Genomic DNA, 24,856 nt, shown 5'->3' on the forward strand with positions numbered 1-24,856 from the left:
CTGCTGATATCAAAATGATGTATCGAACAATTTTAATCAATCCAAATCAGTGTAATCTTCAGAGAATCGTTTGGTGTGAAAATGAAGATGAACCGCCAAAAATATACAAACTATCTACCGTTACTTACGGCACGGTAAGCGCACCTTACTTAGCGCAAAGAACACTTAAACAGCTTTCAGTTGACGAACAAACCAATTTCCCCATGGCTGCTCCCGTCCTGCATAATAATTTTTACATGGATGACTGTTTGTGTGGTGCAGACACATTAGAGGAGGCAATTGAGCTCAAGCAACAATTAAAAGGGATTTTGCAAAGTGCTGACATGACACTACACAAGCTCTGCGCCAATCACGTGAAACTAGCACCAGATTCTGAATGTGATTATAATTTTGCAACGTTAATAGAGACAAAAACTTTAGGTGTATCCTGGAAACCAATTTTAGATTGTTTTCTATTCAGAGTAAAGGTATGCTTGGAGAATTCTTACACAAAACGTGACGTTTTGTCCACTATTGCCAAGCTCTTCGACCCGATTGGTCTAATGGCACCGGTAATAGCAAAGGCAAAGATTTTCCTTCAGCGTTTGTGGAGAATCAAAATGGACTGGAATGACTCTTTACCAGATGAAGAATATCGAGAGTGGCATCAATTTCTAGTGTCTTTAGAGAGCATCAACAATATAGAGATTCCAAGACGCATCTTCATCACTATTCCAAAAAGTGTAGAAATCCATGGCTTCGCTGATGCATCTCAGCAATGTTATGGTGCAGCAGTCTACTGTAAATCGAAAAATTCAATGAATGAGACTTTGGTTAGTTTGATAACGAGCAAATCAAGAGTTGCGCCTATAAAAAGTCTGACTATTCCAAGACTTGAGTTATGTGCTGCTGTTCTTCTGTCAAAACTTGTGAAACGAGTTGTTGCTGCGTTAAAGTTAGAAACTGTTGAAATATACCTTTGGACAGACTCTATGATAGTTCTAGCGTGGCTTCAAAAAGAACCCATAGATTTAAAAACCTTTGTTCAAAACAGAGTGGCCACAATACAAGAACTATTTCCTAATCAGCGATGGAGACATGTACCAACTGATGAAAATCCTGCAGACTTAGTTTCACGAGGTGTTGATCCTGATAAACTTCCGCATAACAACTTATGGTTTCATGGTCCGATGTTTCTTGCCGAAAATGACTATCCAAATCGAACTATAAATTGTAGTGAGAAACACAATGAGTACTATTCAGAACTGAGAAACTCCACCACTGGAGACTTTGAGGACTTTCCGTCTGTGCTTAATATCCATACTAATAATTTTATAAATGATTTACTTGATTTAAGCAATAACTATATAACTATTTTACGTGTTGTTAGTTTTCTTTTCAGATTCATTTACAATTGTAAAAATCCAGATGCAAGAAAAATTGGTCCCTTGTTAGTAAGTGAAGTAAATGCAGCTGAAATTTGGTTGATAAAATGTTTACAACGAAGTGAGTTCCCAGAGGAAATCAAAAGCTTGGAAAAGGGTAAGCCTATTCCGAGGAACAGTAAGTTGTCTTCCTTGTGTGTTTTTCTAGATGAAAATAAGCTGATGAGAGTTGGTGGTAGATTATCTCTGTCTGACTTGCCTGTTAATTCTAAGTTCCCCATCATTTTACCGGGTAAGAATTCTTTAACCACCATGATTTTGAGATATTGTCATTTAAAATATTTGCACTTGGGACCACAAACATTATTATATCAAGTTCGACAAAAGTTCTGGCCTCTTAACGGTAGAAATAATTGTAGGAAAATTGTACATAGTTGTATCACATGTTTTAAAAACAAACCTGTTATGAGTAATCAAATAATGGCTGATCTACCAAAGGAGCGTACAAGACCTAATTATCCATTTAACATCACGGGAATTGACTTTTGTGGCCCATTTTCTATTAAGTTCAAAAACCAGAGAAAAGGGGTCACAAATAAGGTTTATGTTGCTGTTTATATTTGCTTGTGTACCAAGGCAATACACTTAGATTTTGTAACTGATTTAACGTCTCAATCGTTCATTGCCAGTCTAAAACGTTTTTTTGGGAGACGGGGCAAGTGTTCAAAAATCATGACCGATAATGCAAAAACATTTATCGGTGCTAACATTGAAATTAAAAAGTTAAGGAAAATGATAAATTGCCCAGATGAGACGTTAGCCAGTTATTTTACTAATGAAGGGATTGATTGGAAATTTATCCCACCAAGGTCACCAAACTTTGGGGGAATTTGGGAGGCTGGTGTGAAGTCGTTTAAGTTCCACCTAAAAAGAGTAATCGGTAATCAAAATTTAACTTTGGAAGAATTCTTAACAATTTTGACTGAAATCGAAGGTGTTTTGAACTCCAGACCTCTCACTCCACTTTCACCGGAGTTTGATGAATTTGAAACTCTATCACCTGGTCATTTCTTGATAGGTAGACCCATCACCTCACTCGCTGAACCCCAACTAATAGATATAACTGAGAATAGGCTTTCTAACTAGCAAAAGATTAATAAGTATAGTCAGAGAATATGGAAGTTGTGGAAAAGAGACTACCTTAATAATTTACAGGAACGTAATAAATGGAAATTTGAAAAGAATAATGTAGAAATAGGAACCCTGTGCTTGATTAAGGAGGAGAATTTACCATCTACACAATGGTTAGTAGGACGGATTGTTGAGGTGATGCCTGGCCATGACAGAAAAATAAGAGTAGTGAAGTTAAGTTTACCTAATGGCAAACTACTTCAAAGAAATATTCGTGACATTTGTATTCTTCCCATAGAGTAATTGTGTAAATGAAAAATTAGCTTTAGTTTTATATCTCAATGTCTTTTATATTACAATGTTAATTGTATTTAGTGATTTATATTATTGAATATAACAATGATTGCCTGGTTGAACCAGTGCAATGTGGGGCGATATGTTCAGTTTTGTATGCGAGCAACGCCCTCTGTGTAAAAAACGAGAACTAGTGTGTGTATTACCAACCTCGAAAGAGGCAAGTGTGTGAATTCAATGTGCAAATAAAATAACAGTCCGCTGCGTTAATATGTGTTTTGTGTCTCATGTTAAGAGAAATAACAGATGTTTTTCAAGCCATCTTCATAACTCTTAAATTGTTATCGATTACTTTTTCATGTCAAATTGATGTCAAATTTTGTGATGTTAAATTTTTATCGATGGCTTTGATTCTAGAAGTCACCATTTTTCGTGATAAGGTTACAGCCTCAAAATTATTTTTCATGTCTGTATATAAAACATCAGAAACTTGGAGCATACATTGTTTAACAAACTCCACATCACCAAGAGATTTATTATTTTTAGCAATATTGTATGCTGCAATGTAACTTGCATGCGTAGCTGCTCCTTGAACACTGTTTATCTTCTTAAAAAATTTTTTGTCGGCCTGATCATTCTTTAAAAAAACTTTCTGCATTTTGTCTTCTTTCACATTCAGACATTGTTTCGTAGTTGGCATTCTTGTGCTTGGTTGTAAAATGTCGGTTAATGTTGTATTCTTTAAAAACTGCTACAGCCTCATTGCAGATAATACATACTGGCTTATCTTTAACAACTGTAAAAAAATATTTCCAAGTCCATTCATCATTGAACGCACTGTACTCTGAATCAACTTTGAGTTTTTTAGTAGCCATTTTGGGGTTTAAAATTTTTTACAAATATCTCAAACAAGCACTAGCTATTCCATACATTTAATAATTTCACCATTATCTACAATAACGTTATATGTGCGTAATCTTTCCATACGCAATAATTCGCACCGGTCGTTGGAGCTTAAAATGGCAGTCTGCCACATGTGAAATACAATTTACCTGTATTAGATTCCGTATGTCAGCTAGCTCATCGAGAAAAACAAACGCGCGTTGGCTCTAATCTACGGCTATTCTATAAAAAACTTCTGCTTTCAACATTTCACCAATTGAAGCTTTCTGAAGCTATTTCCATCAATTTATGTTTTTTAGAACAAAAATAGAGAAAGTAAAAAGGTCATCAGTACTGTTAAAAAAGAAAAAAAAAATAGATTCAAACAAAGTAGACAGTGGATAATAGTAGAAAATTGATGTATAATGTATATTGTCTATATTCGCCACGGATTGGCAAGTTAAAATTCTTTCCGTGGCCGGATAAAACCTTCCGGCGGGCCGTAGTTTGCCCATCCCTAGAAATTTTCTACAACATTTATGTAGTTGTAGTTTCATTTTACGTCGCACTAGAGCTGCACAATGGGCTACTGGCGACGGTCTGGGAAGCATCCCTGAGGATGATCCGAAGACATACCATCACAATTTTGATCCTCTGCAGAGGGGATGGCACCTTGCTTCGGTAGCCCAACGACCTGCACGTGAAGTCGAGCACTTTACGGTAGCACAGTTTAACGAGGACCAATACCGCACACCCTCGGTCCCTACGCAGACTGATCCAAGTGGGTCACCCACCCGCACACTGACCGCAGCCAGTGATGCTTGACTTCGGTGATCTGCTGGGAACCGTGTCTTAACGATCAGTCCACTGCGGGACTCTACAACATTTACAATGATTATCAAAGTTTATATACGAAATTCAAAAGTTTTATTTTAATTGTTCGCGTGATTTTAATAAATGTATGCAGCAGCCCTTAAAATTGCATTCAAACTCAGTAATTGTTAGTACTCAGTACATTATATCTGCATTCTTTATTACACCTTTTATTAAAAATGACCTTTTTTTAAAAAAAAAAATGTTCTGCGAAATTCGTTTTTTTTTCTTTTGTAAAAAAAGTAATTTTAGTCGAGCACTTAACGGTAGAATAACAGTTTAATGAGGATCGATACTAAGATATTAAATATTAGATTTTTTTAAAAAAATACGAAGATTTTTACTCCTAAACTCTTTTTGATAACATTACTAAGACGACATTAGAAGACTGCCTTGCTGAAGGCCCCTGTTACTGAGAGAGGGCGTAATTAACCGTATATAGCTTCTCAAAATTTATTCTTACATTCTTTTCCAGCTCTTCCAATCAATCGCTCTGCTTGTTGGCGTCTATTTTCTAGGCAAATCTCATGGTTTCATTGATCCAAAAGAACCTGAAGAAATCATCGTTTCTTCAAATTCTGACCTTATAGGTATTGATATGATTTATGTAATCGTAATTGCAAAGATAAGTGGAAGAACATGTTAAGAAACATCACCTAAGTATCCTATTTTGAGAACTAATTATAGACGATTGTACAGAGTTGAGCATTATTTTACTTCCAAGTCCATCAATGAAATTGATTTTCCCAAATTCACTAAAATCTCCTATAGCATGCTCTTCCACTAAGTTTTTCTTGTATTTGAAATATTGTATTTAATAAGGAATTAGTAAAAATTAATTCCAACTGTTCTATAGAAATGTAACTAAACTGTTCTAGTTTAAGAACAAATAATGAATTACTGTAATTGAAAAACATTGTTCTGCTAAGTCAATAAATAAGGAGGATTTTTCATGTGTAAAAGACGTTCTTATACTTAAATATTAAAACCGATTTTCCAAAATTCCCTAAAATCTCCTTGCAAATGCTCTCTTCCATTATTTTTTTTCTTGGCCTTCGTAATATTGTACCTAATTTAATTCATTTCTTAAAGATTAATTACAATATTTCTGGTTCCTTGAATTCAAACAAATTTCATTCAAACGTTGGCTTATAAAAATCGAAAAACTATTAATAACTAAAAGCTATTTATTTTAATTTTTTCAAGAACAAGTATTGTGTGTATCCTTCATTGTTCGCACATAACGTGACTCACAACTTCCGGTCAGACAAAAACTTGGACTGGAATTTTTCACTAATGACTTTATCTAAAACAAGGCAGCAACTTTTTTTTTTCTTTATTTCATTCTTCAACAGATTAACTCTGACACGTGAATTGTTTCTTTTACTTTTTAAAAACTAACACGTTCATCCGCAGTTAACAAAAGGATTGATTGCTGAAGCAACGGGTTTGTTTTAGTAGAAGGTTGAAAAAATATGTATTTTTTGTTGTTTGCTTTGTTTGTTTGTTGTGTTAATGGTGGTTCAAGATTCAGTGCACCTAGAAGAAGTAAGTTCTAACTTTTTTCTTTTTCGCCATCATTATAACAGTTTTTAATTACTGATTTTTCATTTATTTATAATGATGGCGGCTGAAAACAGCAGCAACAGGAGATTAGTAATTTTTCATTAAGTACATTAAATTTGATATAGTTAAAAATCGAATATTATATCAACATTTTGATGCGTTTATACAAATATGTACTAGTATTATTTAAACAGTGAAGTATCTACACGTAATATACTCTTTAAAAAAATTGTAATAAAGTGTAGGTCAATAAAGTTTACTAATAATTTTAAATACGATCTTCATTTTTTTAAAAAAAATAGGATTTTAAAGAATAGGATTTATTTTTAAGTGGGAGATGTAATCTTGAATTTATACTAATCCATGATGTTTTAACAGATCATCACGAAATTTGGTGTACGCATCGAGGTCAGCATTAGCTTTTTCCAAAGTTCCTCAAACTACTTGTTCATTTAAACAAATAATCCCAAGAAACTGAAACGGGAAGATATTACCTGATAGAAATTTTCGTACGTTTCAAAAATATACAAAATTGAAAGACAGTTGACATGTTTAAAGCGCACCAAAAATTGGCGCCCATTTTCAAGACTTGACAGTCGCAAATACAGTTAGACAAAAATGATTTGGAAAAAAAAACCATGAAGTTGTTAACGAAAAGTCCCGCAGTGGACTGATCGTTAAGACACGGTTCCCAGCAGATCACCGAAGTCAAGCATCACTGGCTACGGTCAGTGTGCGGGTGGGTGACCACTTGTATCAGCCTGCGTAGGGACCGAGGCTGTGCGGTATTGGTCCTTGTTAAACTGTTCTACCGCAAAGTGCTCGACTTCGCGTGCAGGTCGTCGGGCTACCGAAGCGGGGGTGCCATCCCCTCTGCAGAGGATCAAAATTGTGATGGCATGTCTTCGGATCATCCTCAGAGATGTTTCCCAGACCGTCGCCAATAGCCCATTGTGCAGCTCTAGTGTGACGTAAATGAACAAGAACAACAACAATGTTAACGAAAAATGGACAAATAAAGGTAAGAAAGAAAAACCACAGAAGCCGAGAGAGAAAATATAGATGAAAAACGGAACAAGAAAAAACACAATGGCCGAGAGGTAAATCAGTGTAAAATGTATTTCTACACGTTATGGAGAGGTAGTGTGGGGCAGGGCTAAAGAGAATACAAGGGCTAGTTCACTCCGCTCTTAGAGCTGAAGCTACGATTTCCCTCCTCATGACGTCACTGTATCTACAGATCTCGGAGACCGCAAGCAAAGATATGATAACTTTGCATCTTTCTCTTGTAAAAATAAGTTAGACTTTTTCTGGTTATTAGCCTTCAAACTTTACGTAATTAACACATTATTTCCGTTCATAAACATAGTTCAAAAAAAACTTTCTTGGTTATTATATTAAAAAAATACCGTTTTAAACTTATAAAAATGTTTTGCTAGTGGGTGAAAATGACACGATAAATACTTTATTTTAAAAAGTTCAGTTTTAACTTTAACTATTAAGAAAAATGAGGGCATATATCGACACTTTTTTTTATCTACATATTCTTTTATAAAGATAAGTTAAGTTAATTTTAGAATCCCTGATTTTAAAATTAGTCGTTAATAGCAATTTGTTCATACTTAATCATTAGGAAACATCAACCTTAAACGCTAATTACTGAAACAAAATAATAATTTAGGTTCATAATGACATCAGAAATTTTACAATTGTTAATAGACATTTAAATTTACGATGATATAATTTATAGTATTTAAATTGAAGAGAATATAATTTTTAAAAAAAATCATAAATATTTAGAATAACTACATTAAAAAATATGTTATGAAATTAGGAGAATTTCAACTATATACTATATATTTTATTTATACTTTTTACTTACATTTTAATTTTCTTTGACTTTATCTATTTTTTAATTCTTTTCACCTGCCTTTCTTTATGAAGTAGCGAGGCGGTTTCTATTTAGATAATGAATTTTTATAAAAGTTCTTTACGACAGAATAAACGTATTGCGGTTTTATATTAACTGTGTCATTTCGGAATCCATTCTTTACATAGTTGTTCATTTACTTTAGGGAACACGCGAAAAATTATACTTTTTCCTTTTGTTTTTATATCAGAATTTTTGCAAGTTGCAATCGCGCAATAGTTTTAAATTCTTGTAAATTCACTGAAAAAACTGAGGAAAGTCATTATAGAAAATAACAAATGCAAAAGGAATGCAAAAAGAAATGATCCAATATTAGTTAGAGCTAGTAAGGCCAAACGCTCCGTTCTTGAAGTAAAAGTGCGAGCTTTGCGCCAAAGTCACGTCACTAGAGTGACGTCGGAGGATCGGCGCGGCAAGAGATACTTCAAAGGAGTGAACCAGCCCTTCTATTCTCTTTAGCCCTGGTGTGGGGGAACTAATTTCGTTAACAAGGGAATCAGCATTCAAATGAATAAAATAAGATTCCAGGGTATCAAGATGAGCAGACGTGTCTGGGGTGGAAATAATTCCAGCATTGTCGAAAATGATCGTTTCTGTAAAAATTGGTTTCAAGAAAGTTTGAAGGTAAGAATGTTCGGATTCTAGATGTAGATCTAGGAGTCAATAATCTAGGATAAAATTATATAAATCCGCGATGTGGATGATTTTGTTTTTAATTTTTTTAGAAACGATAATAGCAGGATAATGATTCGCAGCTTTTGTGAAATTTGGTAACTTACAGCTCTAATAAAACCAAATTCATCTCCTTACTCGTTTTTAATAATTATCTAGAGTCGCCTTGTATGTACGGTAAATATACCAATGTTGATAATTTTCCTGACGTTAGCCAATCAAGGTGAAATCACGAGTAAATATTACGAATGCTACATGAAGCCACGCTGGTTTATTAATTATTTTTAATGTAATAGTTGTTGGTCATTGCTCTATTTAAAACATGCTTATTTCTGCGCTGTAAAGGAAGGACACTTTAATTACTGAGATAAATTTCCCCATTATTTAGCTGTTCATTAACGGCAGTTTTGGGAATTCTATTATTCATTCGATAAAGCAAAAACTGGTATAGCTGAGAAATTATGACTATGGTAAATTTTGATCAATGAGGTAACCTCTATGTTTATTTTATAAAATAATTCTAATTGAATATGCAACAAAAATCTAAAGGAGATGGAAAGTGCTGTTATGTAAATTTGGAGTTGCTGAATGCCTTGAGAAAAAAAAACTTGGAGGTGGATATGAGTAACCTGTAAAATGAGTGAGGAAAAAAAATATCCATTTCCTTTAGCAAAACGCAGCAAATCGTACAATTCTATATTTTTCAATTTGTTTTTATTGATTTTTCAAATCGTAGACCATTTTTGAACTCCTGACATGCAAAACAATGGGTTTTTAACTGTTATTTTCAAAATAAAAACGTGACTTTTTTTTCCTTCTAGAAAATTCTCCATCGCAATTAGCACCTGCTGGAGGATGTCCAAGGCAGCAAGGAAAATGCCCGTCGAGGTAAAATTATACAAACTATTTAAATTGAATGACTTATTTCAATTTTAAATTTATTTTCGAGTGAAAAAAATGAATGTGTGTTGTTATCTGTTGCAAGACAAGTGATTGGGACCTTATATGTACAGTGACTTATATGTAAAGTTTGAATATTTTTGGGTATGATGTTCGAATCTTAATCACTCAATCTTAATGGTTTGGGAGGGTGACCTCAAATTTGCTAATTAATTAGTGCAGGCGATTTTTTGATAACAAAATCAGGCCCAAAACGTACTTTCTCTGAATAAACATACTTTTTTCCCTATGTATTCGGATTTCTGACTCCTCAAATATACGGGGTAGCCGTAATCTGGGAAACATGGTCCGCACAGTTTGATCAGGAGAGTGATCCAAAGTTTGGAGCCCTTAATGTTAATTTTACTTTTTGCGTATTTAGCTTTATCTCGGGAACTTTATATGTGAATTGAAAAGTTTTTGCTCACAATTTTAAAATTCGTTTATCCTAAGATAATTCCCTGCAAAATATGAATTCCAGAAAATATTTATTATTTTATCAAATAGCAGTAGAAAACATTTTGAATTGTAAGGTATACAGTTTCTTACATCATTTTACAGCAAGTAATTTTGCATGGCCAAATACAACATTTGAGCGAAATCGGTTGAATAGTTCATGAGAAATCGAATTTTTTAAAGGGTCGTATATTTAAAACTCAGGAACTATTTAACCGTTTTCGATAGAATGTTGTATTTTTTCATGTAAAATTACGTACTTTAAAATGGGGTAAGAAATTATATACCTTACAATTTAACATTTTTTCAAATATTACTAAATAAAATAATAAAAAAAAAACTTAATATTTACTAAAATTTATTTTTTGCATGCAAATATCTTTGGATAAACGAATTTTATAATTGCGTGCAAAATTTTTCAATTCGCTTTAAAAGTTCTTGATACATGGCGAAATGCTCAAGAAGAAAAATTAACAATAAGTAATTCAACTTTGGATAGCTCTCCTGACCCAACTATGGGGACCATATTTTTCAGATTGCTGCGACCCCGTATATTAACGGGGGATATCTGAATCCGCTAAAAAAATGTATGTTTATTTAGAGTACGTTTTTGTGTCTGATTTCGTAACTTGAAATATCGTCTGTACTAAATAGTTAGAATATATGAGGTCACCCTCTCGAAAAATTACGAATGAGTCCTAGAACATGATGATCCGATTATTAGATCAAAAGTTATTTTGGATGGTTCGTTTTTTCTTTGTTTTTTTAGCGCTCTCTGCAGTACAAATGTGTCCGTAAAAGATTAATAGATTTCATTAGAAACGAATTTTGTGCATTCTTATTTGCAAACCCACTGCTATGAAAAATAATGACATGGAATATCTTTTTAATTTTTTTTAATTCCATTTTAAACAAACTAACGTCAACTTGTTATATTAGAATTAGATTCAATCAAATCTTGAAGATTGGTGGTTCGAATTAAAGAATTTTTATAAAGCAACAATGGAGGTCCAACCTACGAGACTGGACTAGACTCAATTGCTCTTCAGCTCTCCATCACTTTTTTACATCTTGTGAATCTCTGAAATACGCATTTAAGCTTAAAAAAATACAAAAAGGACAAAGTTTGTAAAAATGCTAAAAGCTTTACAGATCCTACTCTTGTTGAGAAATGCTACCCTTAGAGAACCAGAATTAGTTTGGTTTTGTAAATTATTGGACTAATGTTGTTCTTTGTCTGCGCTGCTAACTCATTAACAGCATATTCATAATAATTTTCATTCTTTTAGTTTTCAAGGCACTCCACCTCTACTCTTGATATCTTTGGATGGATTCCGCCCTGATTATTTAAAGAGGGGTATATCTCCCACTCTCAACAAAATAGCTCAGTGCGGCTCAAGTGCAGATTTTATGTATCCAGTTTTTCCTTCGAAAACATTTCCCAACCACTACAGTATCGTTACCGTAAGTTACAATAGTCTCTTACTTTTTTAATTCTCTTTACCACGTTGACTGCCGCGTCACCCATATTCGGGTGACATCAAAGTTTCTGATCGGGCATCGTCACCCATATTCAGGTGACAGCAAAGTTTCTGATCAGGCATCGTCACACATATTCGGGTGACAGCCAAGTTTCTGATCAGACATCGTCACCTATATTCGGATATTCGGGTGACAGCAAAGTTTCTGATCAGGCATCGTCACCCATATTCGGGTGACATCAAAGTTTCTGATCAGGCATCGTCACCCATATTAGGGTGACAGCAAAGTTTCTAATTGGACCCGTATTCGGGTGACGCTTATTGGCTACTTGCGAAGGATATCCATATGTATTTGAAAAGATATTTCACAGGGAGAAACAAAACTATTGAATTGTTATAAAAGTAATACAAAAATGATTTATGAGAAAATTATTGTGAGCCTCGTAAAAGCTTTCTTGTTCATTGCTGTTTGACTCATAAGTTTTCCATTTTTCTTTTCGAAATTTCAACGAATTAGGGTAATTATTTTCAGCTATACTCCTCAGCAAACATTTAAACTGATCGTGTAAAGTGGCGAGATGAGACGCAGATGCGATGCAACGGACACAAATAAACAGACATGACACCATGGAAGCAAACGGAGCGAGATATTATTCTTGTGACCATCAGCGACTCGTATTATTAAAATATCAGTCGGAATAATTAGCAGAATACGCTTCGCACAGCGATACTCGTGGCCTGAAGGAGATTTCACTGTTTTCAAAAAATTTAATTTTTCATCTTCCTGAGATATATGACCTTTATATTTTAGCATTGCGTTGTGCAAATTACAAAGAACAATTCAGATAACAAATATCACTGACTAAGTTTGACACAAAAAGGCAAAAGTATGGTTTTTAAATACTGATAGGAATCCAGATGAAAATATTTATGTTAATGATTTAATTATGATGCCTTTACTACTTTAGATATTAATATTCGGCCATCAATAAATTAAATGTTATTTAAATTTAAAATTAACTGAAGTTTTCATACCTAAACTAACAGTCAATTTTTAAATACAAGGTTCGCCATTTATTTTATTCGTATAATGTATGTCCATAACTCTCGAATTGGCGTTTCGTACTGCTAAGCAGGGTCGTTATCAATCTGTGTGACAACCTCACCCAATGTTGCATCAAGGCATCCCTGAACTCATCTATAGTCGTTGGAGCTGGACTTTGAGTTGCAATTAAGCGTCTAAATGCGTCCTCTGCGTGTCAGATGGGATTAAGGTTATGGGACATCGCAGGCCACTCTAATCGGAGAACATAACGGAGATTGGCAATATTCATCTACCAACTGAAACCTGTGTGGACGGGCGTTATCGTCCATAAAGATGAAATTTGGTCAGCGGGAAGGTCTCACCTAGGGTGCAAGCAAGGATCTCGTTCCTGTTCCGCTGACTTATTAAAGTACTTCCATTGAACACATGACGGTCAGTATGCCTTGCCCAGACCATCTCTATGCCTCGATGCTTGCCCAGACCATCATAATGGTCTTTTCACGCAATGTGATCTATTCCCCGGTTCTCTCTAGATAAGAACACGTTTCGAATCGCTTATTCAGACTGAATCGTGCCTTTTCTCTGAAGAGAATTCGTCACAATCATCCTCTTTCCAAGACAGGTGTTCTCTGCACCATGCTAGGCCGTCGTTTTTGTGGTTCACAATCAAAGGAATGGCGCCTGGCTTACAGGCCACCTGCATCAAGTCTCATGGTGACTGTTGTCAGCAAAATGGATGTTCCTTTTGCATTATACACTTTGTGAAACAGTTGTTTTGTTGTCATGGACTTATATCTTTTTGCTAAAATCTCAAATAATGGTCTTGAGTCGCTGGTGTTGCCCTATTTTGCGGCTTTGACTAATTCGTGGGACCACTGTTCCTATCTTCTCTGAACTGTTTCCACCACAGTTTTTGAAACCCGAGGTTCTTACAACATGCAGCCTGTGACTGGTTCGCCTTGAGTCTTATATATATATATAATAAATAAATACAAGAAAACACTAAGAAAGTTAAGAAAAACAATAAGTATCATTTATTGCGCTTAAGCTGCAAGTAAACAGCACTCATCAATATATATATATATATATATATATATATATATATATATATATATATATATATATACATCAAGGCATATATATATATATATTGTATCTGATTGATAAATATTGACTTCACTGTGGAATTTTTTTTAATAAATTAAATTAATTAACTTTAAGCAAGAATCATTTTATTGAATTTTAAATTGATTTGAGTATTTTTTTAAATTTAATTTAAAACATAGCTTCAAAATTTTTTTCAATAAATATATATATTTTTTTTATTTAATTTATCGAGAAACTTGTAAAATATTTTTTAAAAAAAATTCAATTTAAAAAACTTGTTTTCTATTATCAATGTTGCGATGAATAAATGTTAAGATGGAATTACATATAATTATTGTAACTAATGTGATAGTTAAGTTAGAAATATGCATGCAGGATGTTTCGGAATTACAGATTTTAGAAAATTTTTCTTTAGAAACATACTAAAATAATAAATTTTAAAAACTATGTATTTTATCAGTCACAAATTATTAAAGTAAACAATTTCATCCTAGTTCCTCTAGACAAATAAACTGGTTTTTGATAAGTTTAATCCCTTATTTGCTTTTGCTGATCTCCCCATTTGCCCTCAACTTGTTAGAGTTTGTAAATATTTTTGCTATTTGCTCTCTTAAATATAATAACTACTAATAGGCATAGTTTTCCAAAATCATTTTATCAAGCAATCTAAAAAATTTACACAAGTCAGTTATTTAGAAACCCGCAGTACGTGCTATTATTTAAACCATCATTTTGAATGTTTTAAGTAAAATATTTTTTAATTATTTCCTAATAGGGGTTAAATCCTGAATCTCACGGCATTGTGGATAACAATATGTACGATCCAAAGACCCGAAAAATATTTAAAATGAATATCCCAGAGGCTTTGAATCCCTTCTGGTACCTGAAAGATCCGGTAAGTTCATATATATATATATATACACTGAAGAGCCGTTACATTATGACCACCCTCCATCTATAACAATGGGCTCGCCCAGGTTTTCATGGTTTCTCGCCCAGGAACAATGTTTTCATGGGGCACATTAGGACCCATAATCCTCATGGAACAATCTCTGACATCTGTAAGCTACTTGAACATAGTTGCAGACCAGGTTCTCCCATTCATGGCAACAGTTTTTCCTGCGGGGGATGGTGTGTAGCAACAGGATAATGCACCATGTCATAAGGCTCGAATCGTCATGGATTGGTTCAAGGAACATTCCAGTGACTTTCAAGTCATGTCTTGGCCCCCAAATTCACCTGACCTTAATCCAATAGAGCATTTGTGCTCCTACTTGGAAAACCAAATTCGTGCTGCCACGCTACCCCCTCGCAATGTGAGGGAATTGCAGGACCAGTTGGTGAGCGCTTGGTACCAGATACCTCAGACTACCTATCAGCACCTTGTGGAATCAATGCCTTCGGCGGGTGCTAGCAGTTTTGAGGGCTAAAGGTGGTTCTACATGTTATTAGCAGGGTGGTCATAATGCAGAGGTGTCAAACTCAATTTTGCAGAGGGCCATATATTAAATTTAGAATATGTAGGCGGGCCAGATGCAAATAAAAAAAATATACTGAATTATTATAAAATTTTCTTTATCTAATTACATAGTTTATAATATACGATTCGCGATCGCAACGAACTATAGGGGGCGTTGTTGTATGAGACGCATACCTGCGATTTCTATATCAATCGTCATTCAGTTACTCTGGAGACGTCGTTAATGTAGCGTGTAGCATTGCAACGTTCCTTCTTTAATGTGGCTTATTAAATTTAAAAAAGAAAAATGCTTGATATTCTTTCTTGTACAACCGAAAACAAAATGGTATCTCTTTTTATTAGAGAAGGAATATCCAAAACACATCGGAAAAATATTTGTACATTAACTGAAAAAAATATGTATATTCTTATAAGAGTTAAAACCTAATGCCCGAGAAATAGTATTACTAAATTTAATGATATAACATGAAAGGCCCATTTAAACTTTACATTCTATAGTTTTAAGAATCATATTACTTCAAAAATTAAAATGAACAAAAAGTATACATAAGCCTCATAATTTTATGAAATTTAATTTTGTAAACAAAGTTTTTTGACAACAATTTTTATCAAAAAGTTTCAAGTTTCAATAAAAATCATTATTTAGAAACTAAGAAACGTAAAACAAAGAATGCTGACGAAACAAAAACAAATAAACAATTCTTTTTTGTCGCCATTTTTAGTGCTACGAAAATTCGTCTTTGGGATTTGCCAAAAACAAAACAAGATGCAATTTTATTTTTTCAGGAGGGAAATATTTTACCGAAAAAACGAAAATGTACCAATTCCCACAACATGAAACTTTATCTTGGTAAATGTATGTTTTGGAAATGTTATTTCATTTGGAATCTTATTTATCAGAGTTCATATGGCGATATGATTGTTTTGAATCTATGCTAAACTCTATATCGGCTCATCTTCCACCGAAATCCGATTGACTATTTTGATTTTAAATAAAGTGTTTTATTTTATGAACTGTCGCAAAAATTTTAAGTGTAGATTGGCGGCACTTAAAAACCGCCAAATCTGTAGCGGCGGTGGCGTTAATACGTAAGTACCGAATTTTTATTCCATACTTTTCTGAATCATATTACTTCAAACATTGGAATATACAAGAAGTATACATAAACACATAATGTTATACCATTTAATTTTTCAAAAAAAGTATTTTGAGAACAATTTTTATCAAAAAATTATAAACTAAAAAACGGAAAATAAAGAATTCTTAGGATAAAAAAACGATTTTAAGAATTCTTTACATTGAAATAAAAACTTTCATATTGTTTCTTTTTTTATTATTCTTATAGTTCTTAATCAGACGTAAAAAACCATTCTGTAGAGAACCATCATCAAATGAAAAAAAAATATTTACAAGCAAATTTTTTATTGTAAAAATCATTGCACTTACCTGATTTATAATTCCCGGAGAATTCCAAAATGATAAGTTCCTTGTTTGAAAACTTTATTCTCAAATAATAGATACATAGTTTATCCCTTCATTACTTTTAGATAACATACTACACAGCAAAATTTTATAATTGATATGCATTTGAATATGTAGCTAAAAACAGAATATCTGAATTCTAGTTGAACTTATTCTTTCAAAACTAAAAAAAACTTACCAAGAAAACGATTAAAATTAATTAAGAATCAGCACAAATGGCACTATTTCAAGTAACTTGGATAATTTTTTATTGTTGTTTTCCGAATTATATGGATACAGAAATATATACTATTCTATAACGAAGAAGAATATGCTATAACTATTACAATTCTGTATGTTCTGAATTCATATTTATTCACAGGAATGACGAAAGCAATGTTGACTTCACTTTAATTCGTAATGAATTGAAGACAGAAGAAATTCATTTTACCTTAATACACACATCTGTAACAGTATCCGAAATCGGAAGTCATCAGTTGCAAGTTTGTTGTTAATAGAAATTAAAAATTATTGAGGAATTTTTCTTCAAATGTTTGGCGTGTTCTGTTCCTGAAAGATTTACTAATATTCTGGAGATTTTTTTCAAGTTCTTCGGCCTTTTCCTTAGGGAAATTTTGTTTCCTATTTGCTGCTAAAAAATGGCGTCTGATTCTGTCAATGACTTTGATGGAACTAAATGAAAACGTGATAAATTAATGTCTGATATTTACAGGCTCCCGCTAGACGGCGTACTCGAGCGTTGCGATCGCGAATTGTTAAAAATCATATCAAAGTTATAAAAGATGGTTATTATTTTGAGCTCGAGGATCCAGATACCTGACTTCTCTTGTTTTTGACAAGCTCATTGATGTCCGGTTTCGTATTTGTTATAATTATTTTAAGAATTGATTGGAGATGTTCATTCGCAAGTCTTGCGCGATGTTTGTTCCTTTTTATTTTCATGACGGAAAAAATCTGCTCCCATAAATAGGTGCTACCAAACATGCACAGAATGCGTTCTGCATGCTTTTTTAATTCTGGGTAGTTATCCAAACTTTTGAAATATTGTGCATAAAATGTAAGAGCGTTAATCCCTTCAAATTTTTCTTTCAAAATACTGTCCGATTGAAGATCTATCAACTCCATTTGCAAATGAACTGGTGTCTGTGAAGCTTCAAAATCGAATGGATTGTTGAAAATTGGGAATTCCGTTTCATTCATTTTGTGTAAGTCTTCAAAACGATTGTTGAATTCCGTGATAAGATTTCGCAGAAGTTGAGAATATTGATCCAATTTCTTTGTGGTTCACTGTGCCAAATGATTTTAAATGAGGGAAATGATCCAAAGTTTGATTTTTACCTGATTTTCCCACAGCCTTAACTTTGTTTCAAAGGCTTGAATACATGAATACATTTGAGTGACAATCAGATTTTACATTCAGATCAGCCAAGTGTTAATTCATGTCTACCAAAGAGGCACAATCAATCCACCAATCATTGTCATAATCAATTGGGTTACCTTTTCTAACATGAAAGCTTGTATAGGGTCACGTAATTGAAAAAATCTTTCTAAAACTACTCCTCGACTGAGCCAACGAACTTCGGTGAAATTAGGGACATCAAAAACAGTTTCGTCCAAATCTTGTAAAAACTGCCTGAACTGTCGGTGATTTAGTCCTCTGCTCCTTATAGAATTTACTATTTTAATTATAGGTTGCATGACATGGTCCATTTTTAAATGTTTGGATGCCAATGATTCCTGATGAATTATACAGGGAAATCCCACAAAATTCCCTGATGCTTTCTGTTTTAAATTAGTTACTACTCCCGAATGTTTGCCAGCCATGTCAGGAGCGCCATCCGTAGTTGTGCTGCTAAGTATATTCCAGTCGAAGATTCCGCCTGTTGCTAAGAAATGGCGTTGCTGTCTATCTCTCTCGCTTGTCTAGGCACGCGCTGCCCTTGAAATTACTTATAAATGTAGTGTGCACATTTTAAAACTTCCGTAGAGGAATCGAGTGAAGTCTAAAAGCTCTAAAAAACACGATTCTTTTTTCTGTGACACATCGCGATCACGGGCCGTATTGATACGAACCGGGGGCCGGATGTGGCCCTCGGGCCGTATCTTTGACATGACTGTCATAATGTAATGGCTCTTGGGTGTATATATTTCTCTCATGATACTACCTTCTAGTGTGTGTTGGCTGGTTGCCAAAGGTAGCTAGCATCAAAATTAATGCTTACAATTTTCAGAAAATTCATAGATTTTTTAAATTTCTCTATCTTGCAGATATGGGTAACTGCTCTAAAGCAAGGTAAGAAAACTGCCTCATTCTACTGGCCAGGATCAGATGTAAAAATTAATAACGTGTTACCCACTTACAGTAGAAAATATGTTGCGTAAGTATATTTCATTTCACATATGGCATTCCTGCAAAATTGGTGTACGAGCCATTCCTATTTAAAACGTATCCAGTAGATATTGTTTTAAGTTTCTATTAAAAAAACAGAAAAAAAAACTTGTTTAAAACAAAAAAGTTTAAAAAAAATATAGAAATCGGACTCTAATCGATTGTTGTTACTATTGGTTACAAATTAAAGAATTTAATAATTTTGATGTTTGTAAAGGTGTCATAAAACTACTGATGATTTGCATTTTGAGGTTTTTGTTATTAAACTTTTTCTCTAAAATATGAGGGAAAAGGGTCCCAATAATTGAGTTAAATGAGCATCGAAAATCGAACATCCGAGATTTAATTTTACTTTTAGTTTATTTTCGTTTCTCTCTGGAACTATTTTAGGGATTCAAAAAACATTTTGCTCACTATAATCGAATACTTGTAAGTGACGTCATTGTAGGTAAGTTGTTGTTGATTCAGAAATCAATCAGATTCGACTTACACGCGTGACGTAGATTGCGGGTATACAATGGAATACCTGCAAATGACGTAGTAGGGATATCTCGATCCCGATTGGTTGTTGAAACGTGGCATTTGTTTAAGTTCGCAACTGTTCTTTTCACTCTATTTCGAGCAAGACAAGCTCGTCAAGCATCAATTCTCTAAGTGACACATTCTTTATTCTTTCTCAAAGATTTCAATTATTTTACTATATATTTCTTACTTAACACAAAGACAGGCACGAAAGCCATGTGGAACATAAATAAACCAACTGTGCATCGAAGTTGTTAAGTACACTAAGCAAAAATATATTACGGTTACAATAAATGCATAAACAAATAATAAATATAAGTTAAGTAAAAGACGCAGACGAGAAAGAATTATATTTCAACAAATTGGATGTGCTATGCGGCGCAGTATTTAATTAACTTCACGTTAATTAACATTTTGAAGATTGAAATATTCGTTGCATGAGTGTTTAAAGTGGCATAATAAGTGAGTATTTTTTAAAAATTGGTTCTTAATGTTTTACAGCTGAACTAAATCACTTTTTTTTCTCATTAAATAACTAGTAATTCATTGAGGTCCCTTGGCTGTTCGCTGTCATTTGTAAATGCTTCGGGATGGACAGGGCATCCCTAAAGGGAAGAAGTATCGTAAGGAGTTTAAAATCTCAACCTTATCAAATAACAACAAAACTCAACAATTTAAAATCTAAATCCTATAGAGTAGTAACAAAGTTAGGCATTTAATTTACTGGAAAAAGAGAACGGCTCCTGAATTGAATAAAAAAGTGATATAAATTCTCACATGATGCGATATCTTGAGAAGAAGACTGGTGTTGTATGGTATTCAGAAAATCAAAAAATTAAAATTCAAAAAATCATCCTTCATGACCCAGATCGCTGATGATTTTACTGGCATGATGGAGAGGCATTGTTGAAAAGACAAAGTCAGTGGTGCTGTAATGGTATGGAACGAAATCAGATCAATACCTCCTAGAAAAGAGAAGGCCTCAGTACAGGTTACCATAAACAAGAAATTTGATCCTTTAGTAGTCCAAACGTAATGACATCTTTCGTATATACCACCACTGCGCAGCTTAGTAGCCCGAACTTAGTGACATCTTTCTTATTTTTCATCCACTGCGCAGTTTATGTTCGTTACGTCGTACTACTAAATTGATTCATGCTGAGGCCTTCTTTCCTCTAGAAGGTGTTGACTCTACTCGTTGCTCTACCACAGCGGGAAAGCTACTCCCTCTGCAGACTATCAAAATTGTGATGGAATTTCCGATCATTCACAGGAATGTTTCCTAGACCGTAGCCAATTGCCCAGTGTGAGTAGCTCCAGTACGACGTTAATCAAGTCTAGTCTAAAGTTTAATAAATTCTAAGACGTCTAGTACTTACCTTACCCAGATGCTTAAATCTTTGAACAGAAAAGACTTCACACTCACAAGGAATATGTCGTGAAAATCTCCTCCATAAGACCACGACGAAGAAAATCGAATGCAATATCCATAATGTAGAGGTTTCTCCTGAGGGTGCAGTGACTAGTAAGAAGACCAATGATCTTGCTCCAACTGTTCCTGTTAAGCTTAAGAAGCTCTTTTTGATGCACACCGAGCAGTCACGATTTAACTCCTTTTTTAGTATCTTAGTATTCGTTCTCATTAATCTGTTCTTGATCGACTTCGCGCCCTAGCAATACCTCCTAGAAAATAGAAGGCCTCAGCACGGTTTACCATAAACAAGAAATGTGATCCCTAAGTAGTCCAAACGTATTCGTATTTACCACCACTGCGCAGCTTAGTAGCCTGAACATAGTGACATCTTTCTTATTTTTCATCCACTGCGCAGTTTATGTTCATTACGTCCGACTACTAAATTGATCCATGCTGAGGCTTTCATTTTTCTAGGAGGAGTTGATGAGACGTGCATGAAGAACCGATATAGGATTTGTTTTATTTATTTCCACAACCAGAGCATAGTGATAGCTCCGTTCTTCATATACCACCCACATTATATGTGGCTTGCTCGCGTGAACAGTGTATGTTAGAGGAGAGCAGTGCAACTGTTCTACACAATTGACAAAAACTATTTCCAACAAACTTTTGCTAATATCAAAACAAAATGTTTACAAAAACTCATCTAAGTCTGTAATAAGGTAGGCAAAAAAGGCATTAATTGAACATGGTTTGTTGGTTCTAATGCCCCTTGCCACACGGGCAAGCCTGCTTGGTGAAACCGAGCAAATTTAAGGCAGAGTGTGCGATTCTTGTTTTTCAGTGGCGCCATCTATGGCCAAGAATTCGACTTCGCCTCACCATACGTCACACCTGTTTATAAGGCGGACCCATTCATTCATCCACAGACCTGATTCACATTTTGACCTGAATCAGAGAACGATCGATCTTCAATTCAGTACCCCCAGAGGTTTTGATTTGTTATGGGAACATGGAGGACTTTGCGACTCGACAGAATTTTATCTTGCATCAGTCACCAACTACACAGGGAATCTTTAACCGGCGGGGTTTGAACCCACGAACTCTCGGACATGGGCCCAGCGCTCTACAGACCAGGCTATCCCGGCACAGTGCAACTGTTCTACACAATTGACAAAAACTATTTCCGACAAATTTGCTAAGATCAAAACAAAATGTTTACAAAAACTTGAAGAAACTTTGCCAAGTAGAACTCATCTAAGTCTGTAATTAGGTAGGCAAAAAAGGCATTAATTGAACATGGTTGGTTGATTCTAATGCCCCTTGCCACACGGGCAAGCCTGCTTGGTGAAACCGAGCAAATTTAAGGCAGAGTGTGCGATTCTTGTTTTTCAGTGGCGCCATCTATGGCCAAGAATTCGACTTCGCCTCACCATACGTCTCACCTGTTTATAAGGCGGACCCATTCATTCATCCACAGACCTGATTCACATTTTGACCTGAATCAGAGAACGATCGATCTTCAATTCAGTACCCCCAGAGGTTTTGATTTGTTATGGGAACATGGAGGACTTTGCGACTCGACAGAATTTTATCTTGCATCAGTCACCAACTATACAGGGAATCTTTAACAGGCGGGGTTTGAACCCACGAACTCTCGGACATGGGCCCAGCGCTCTACAGACCAGGCTATCCCGGCACAGTGCAACTGTTCTACACAATTGACAAAAACTATTTCCGACAAATTTGCTAAGATCAAAACAAAATGTTTACAAAAACTTGAGCAAACATTGCCAAATAGAACTCATCTAAGTCTGTAATAAGGTGGGAAAATAATGCATTAATTGAACATTAATTTGATGATTAGTTCAGTGGAACCATCTTTTTTGAAACAGCTGTTTCATATGGTTTTTGCATTCCTTTGATTTGTATATTATTTATGCATAATTTTTTGTGGTATGAAGAGAAGTTAATTTATATTTAAAGATTGAAGGCCGACTTCTGAAGTATCAAACACAGTTTTATTAATGTATATGAGATTCAATATAACGAAATATTGTTAACACATATTTTTACTGCTCTGAAAATTAAATTCATAACATGATTTATATGATTTGTCACAACATGACAAACGTTTCGTAAAAAATAATTAATTGAGCGCATTGCTCGTTACTTTCATTAAAATTTAAGAGCTGATTGTGAATTATTTATTTGCAATTTCAATATACATGAATTAATAGTTGGACTTGTCTCAACATAATAAACGCTTTGTAAAAAAAAATGTTTTAGTGCAATGCTTGTTACTTTCTGTGAAATTCAAGAACTCAATAGTTTTTATTAGTATTTTTTTAGTAACCATTAAAACATTTTGTAGTATCTTATTCACTTAAATTTTAAACGGGATTTTTCTCCAAAGGTTGAAGGGACCCATTCGTATTGGGATCTGCGTCTGGGGTCAGGACACCTTCCTGCATCACGAACCCTTTGCAATATAGTGCGGCGTAACTACCACTACGAATAATAAACATCAATTCACTAGTATATAAGACGTTCTAACTTGAATCAATCTTGAGGCACCTTTTGGTACATGAAGGTTGGCATTGTCGATAACAACTTTTCCCCACATTGGTGACCCGGACGTGATATGATCACGCCTATCTTAACAGTAGCGCCCACTTCGATCTGGTAACGCCTACTTCAATGGATGGTCCACATTGAGCAGTTGACTTGCTATTTGTGACAGCGACATTATCCTCCTCCTCACGCTGTTGCTGCTCAGTTTCGTCTCGATCATACACAACGTCAGCCTGCATACACTCGACTGCTAAATGCAACACAGGCGCGACTACGACCGTGAAGTTAATACACCTCTCACATTCAGCACTCAGAAACACGGTGACCTTAATCCAGCTCTCCCGGTCTTTCACAAGTACATCAACTAGTGGTATTCGTTCATCGAATTCTATCCCTGATAAAATTCTGGTGGGGGAGTATTGTGGTGTAACTACCACTACGAAAATTAAGCATCAATTCACTAGTATGCTAACTGTATTCATTCACGAGGTACCTTTTGGAAAATGAAGGCTGGCATTGTCGATAACTCCTCCCCTCACAATAGCAATATAATTTCTTTAAAAATTGTTGAGATAATTTATAATAATAAAAGAAAATAAATAAAAGTTACGAACTATCTTATGATTTAGTTGATCATAAACTGCTGTTTGTAGAAAATGCAACACCATGAAGGAATCATCAGAATCAAATGAAATTCGCAGCAAATGTCAATTATAGGATATTATGCAAATTAATAAAGTTTCAGAGCCATCGCGCGTGCGTGGCGCGCGCAGCGCCCTCTGAATTGATGCTGAAAGCGTATAAATAAAGTGCTGTAGCGGGACGTTGAAAATAGTCTATGATTATTTGTTAGTGGCAAACGTTTAGTGAGACCTGAGTATGCCTCCACGACGGAAGAATAAGAAATTCAAGCAACTTACGGAGTTTGAACGAGGGAGGATAATCGGCCTTCGAGAAGGAGGATTTTCCTATCGCGCAATAGCAGCTCGTATGCAGCGGAACAGTTCCACAGTGATGCGAGTTTGGAAGCAGTGGACCGACGAGCACCGAACAACTCGAAAAACAGGCACTGGACGACAGAAGGTGACGTCAGAGCGCGATGATCGACACCTGCTCCGCATGGCGGTGAATGATCGCACAGCTTCCTCCAGGCAGCTGGCAGCACATTGGTCTACTGCTACAGGTGTACAATTGTCGGCTTCGTCAATTCGTCGTCGTCTGCTGCGCCGTGGATTGCGTGCAAGGGTGCCATTA

General features: G+C 34.8%; 2 protein-coding genes across 5 annotated transcripts in view; one reads left to right on the forward strand and one right to left on the reverse strand.

Annotated features, from left to right (window-relative positions):
* The window catches only part of LOC107450274 (phosphatase and actin regulator 2), a 189,959-nt gene that overhangs the window by 127,145 nt on the left and 37,958 nt on the right, over positions 1-24,856 (reverse strand). The window lies entirely within an intron of this gene.
* The window catches only part of LOC107450275 (ectonucleotide pyrophosphatase/phosphodiesterase family member 3), a 57,999-nt gene that overhangs the window by 10,777 nt on the left and 22,366 nt on the right, over positions 1-24,856 (forward strand). For 3 of the 4 annotated variants that reach the window (XM_043041575.3, XM_043041576.3, XM_087160516.1), the window contains exons 2-6: positions 5,020-5,134; positions 9,534-9,600; positions 11,397-11,571; positions 14,516-14,635; positions 18,972-19,081. In XM_043041575.3, coding sequence (XP_042897509.1) covers positions 5,020-5,134; positions 9,534-9,600; positions 11,397-11,571; positions 14,516-14,635; positions 18,972-19,081 — 587 coding nt within the window. Of the gene's footprint in view, positions 1-5,019; positions 5,135-5,836; positions 6,093-9,533; positions 9,601-11,396; positions 11,572-14,515; positions 14,636-18,971; positions 19,082-24,856 lie in introns of those variants that run through there. The other variant, XM_043041579.2, reaches the window with a different exon arrangement.

This window comes from Parasteatoda tepidariorum, chromosome 1 (assembly GCF_982258835.1).
Source record: "Parasteatoda tepidariorum strain Cologne lab strain chromosome 1, Ptep-v5.0, whole genome shotgun sequence".
In the NCBI taxonomy this organism is placed as follows: Eukaryota; Metazoa; Arthropoda; class Arachnida; order Araneae; family Theridiidae; genus Parasteatoda; species Parasteatoda tepidariorum.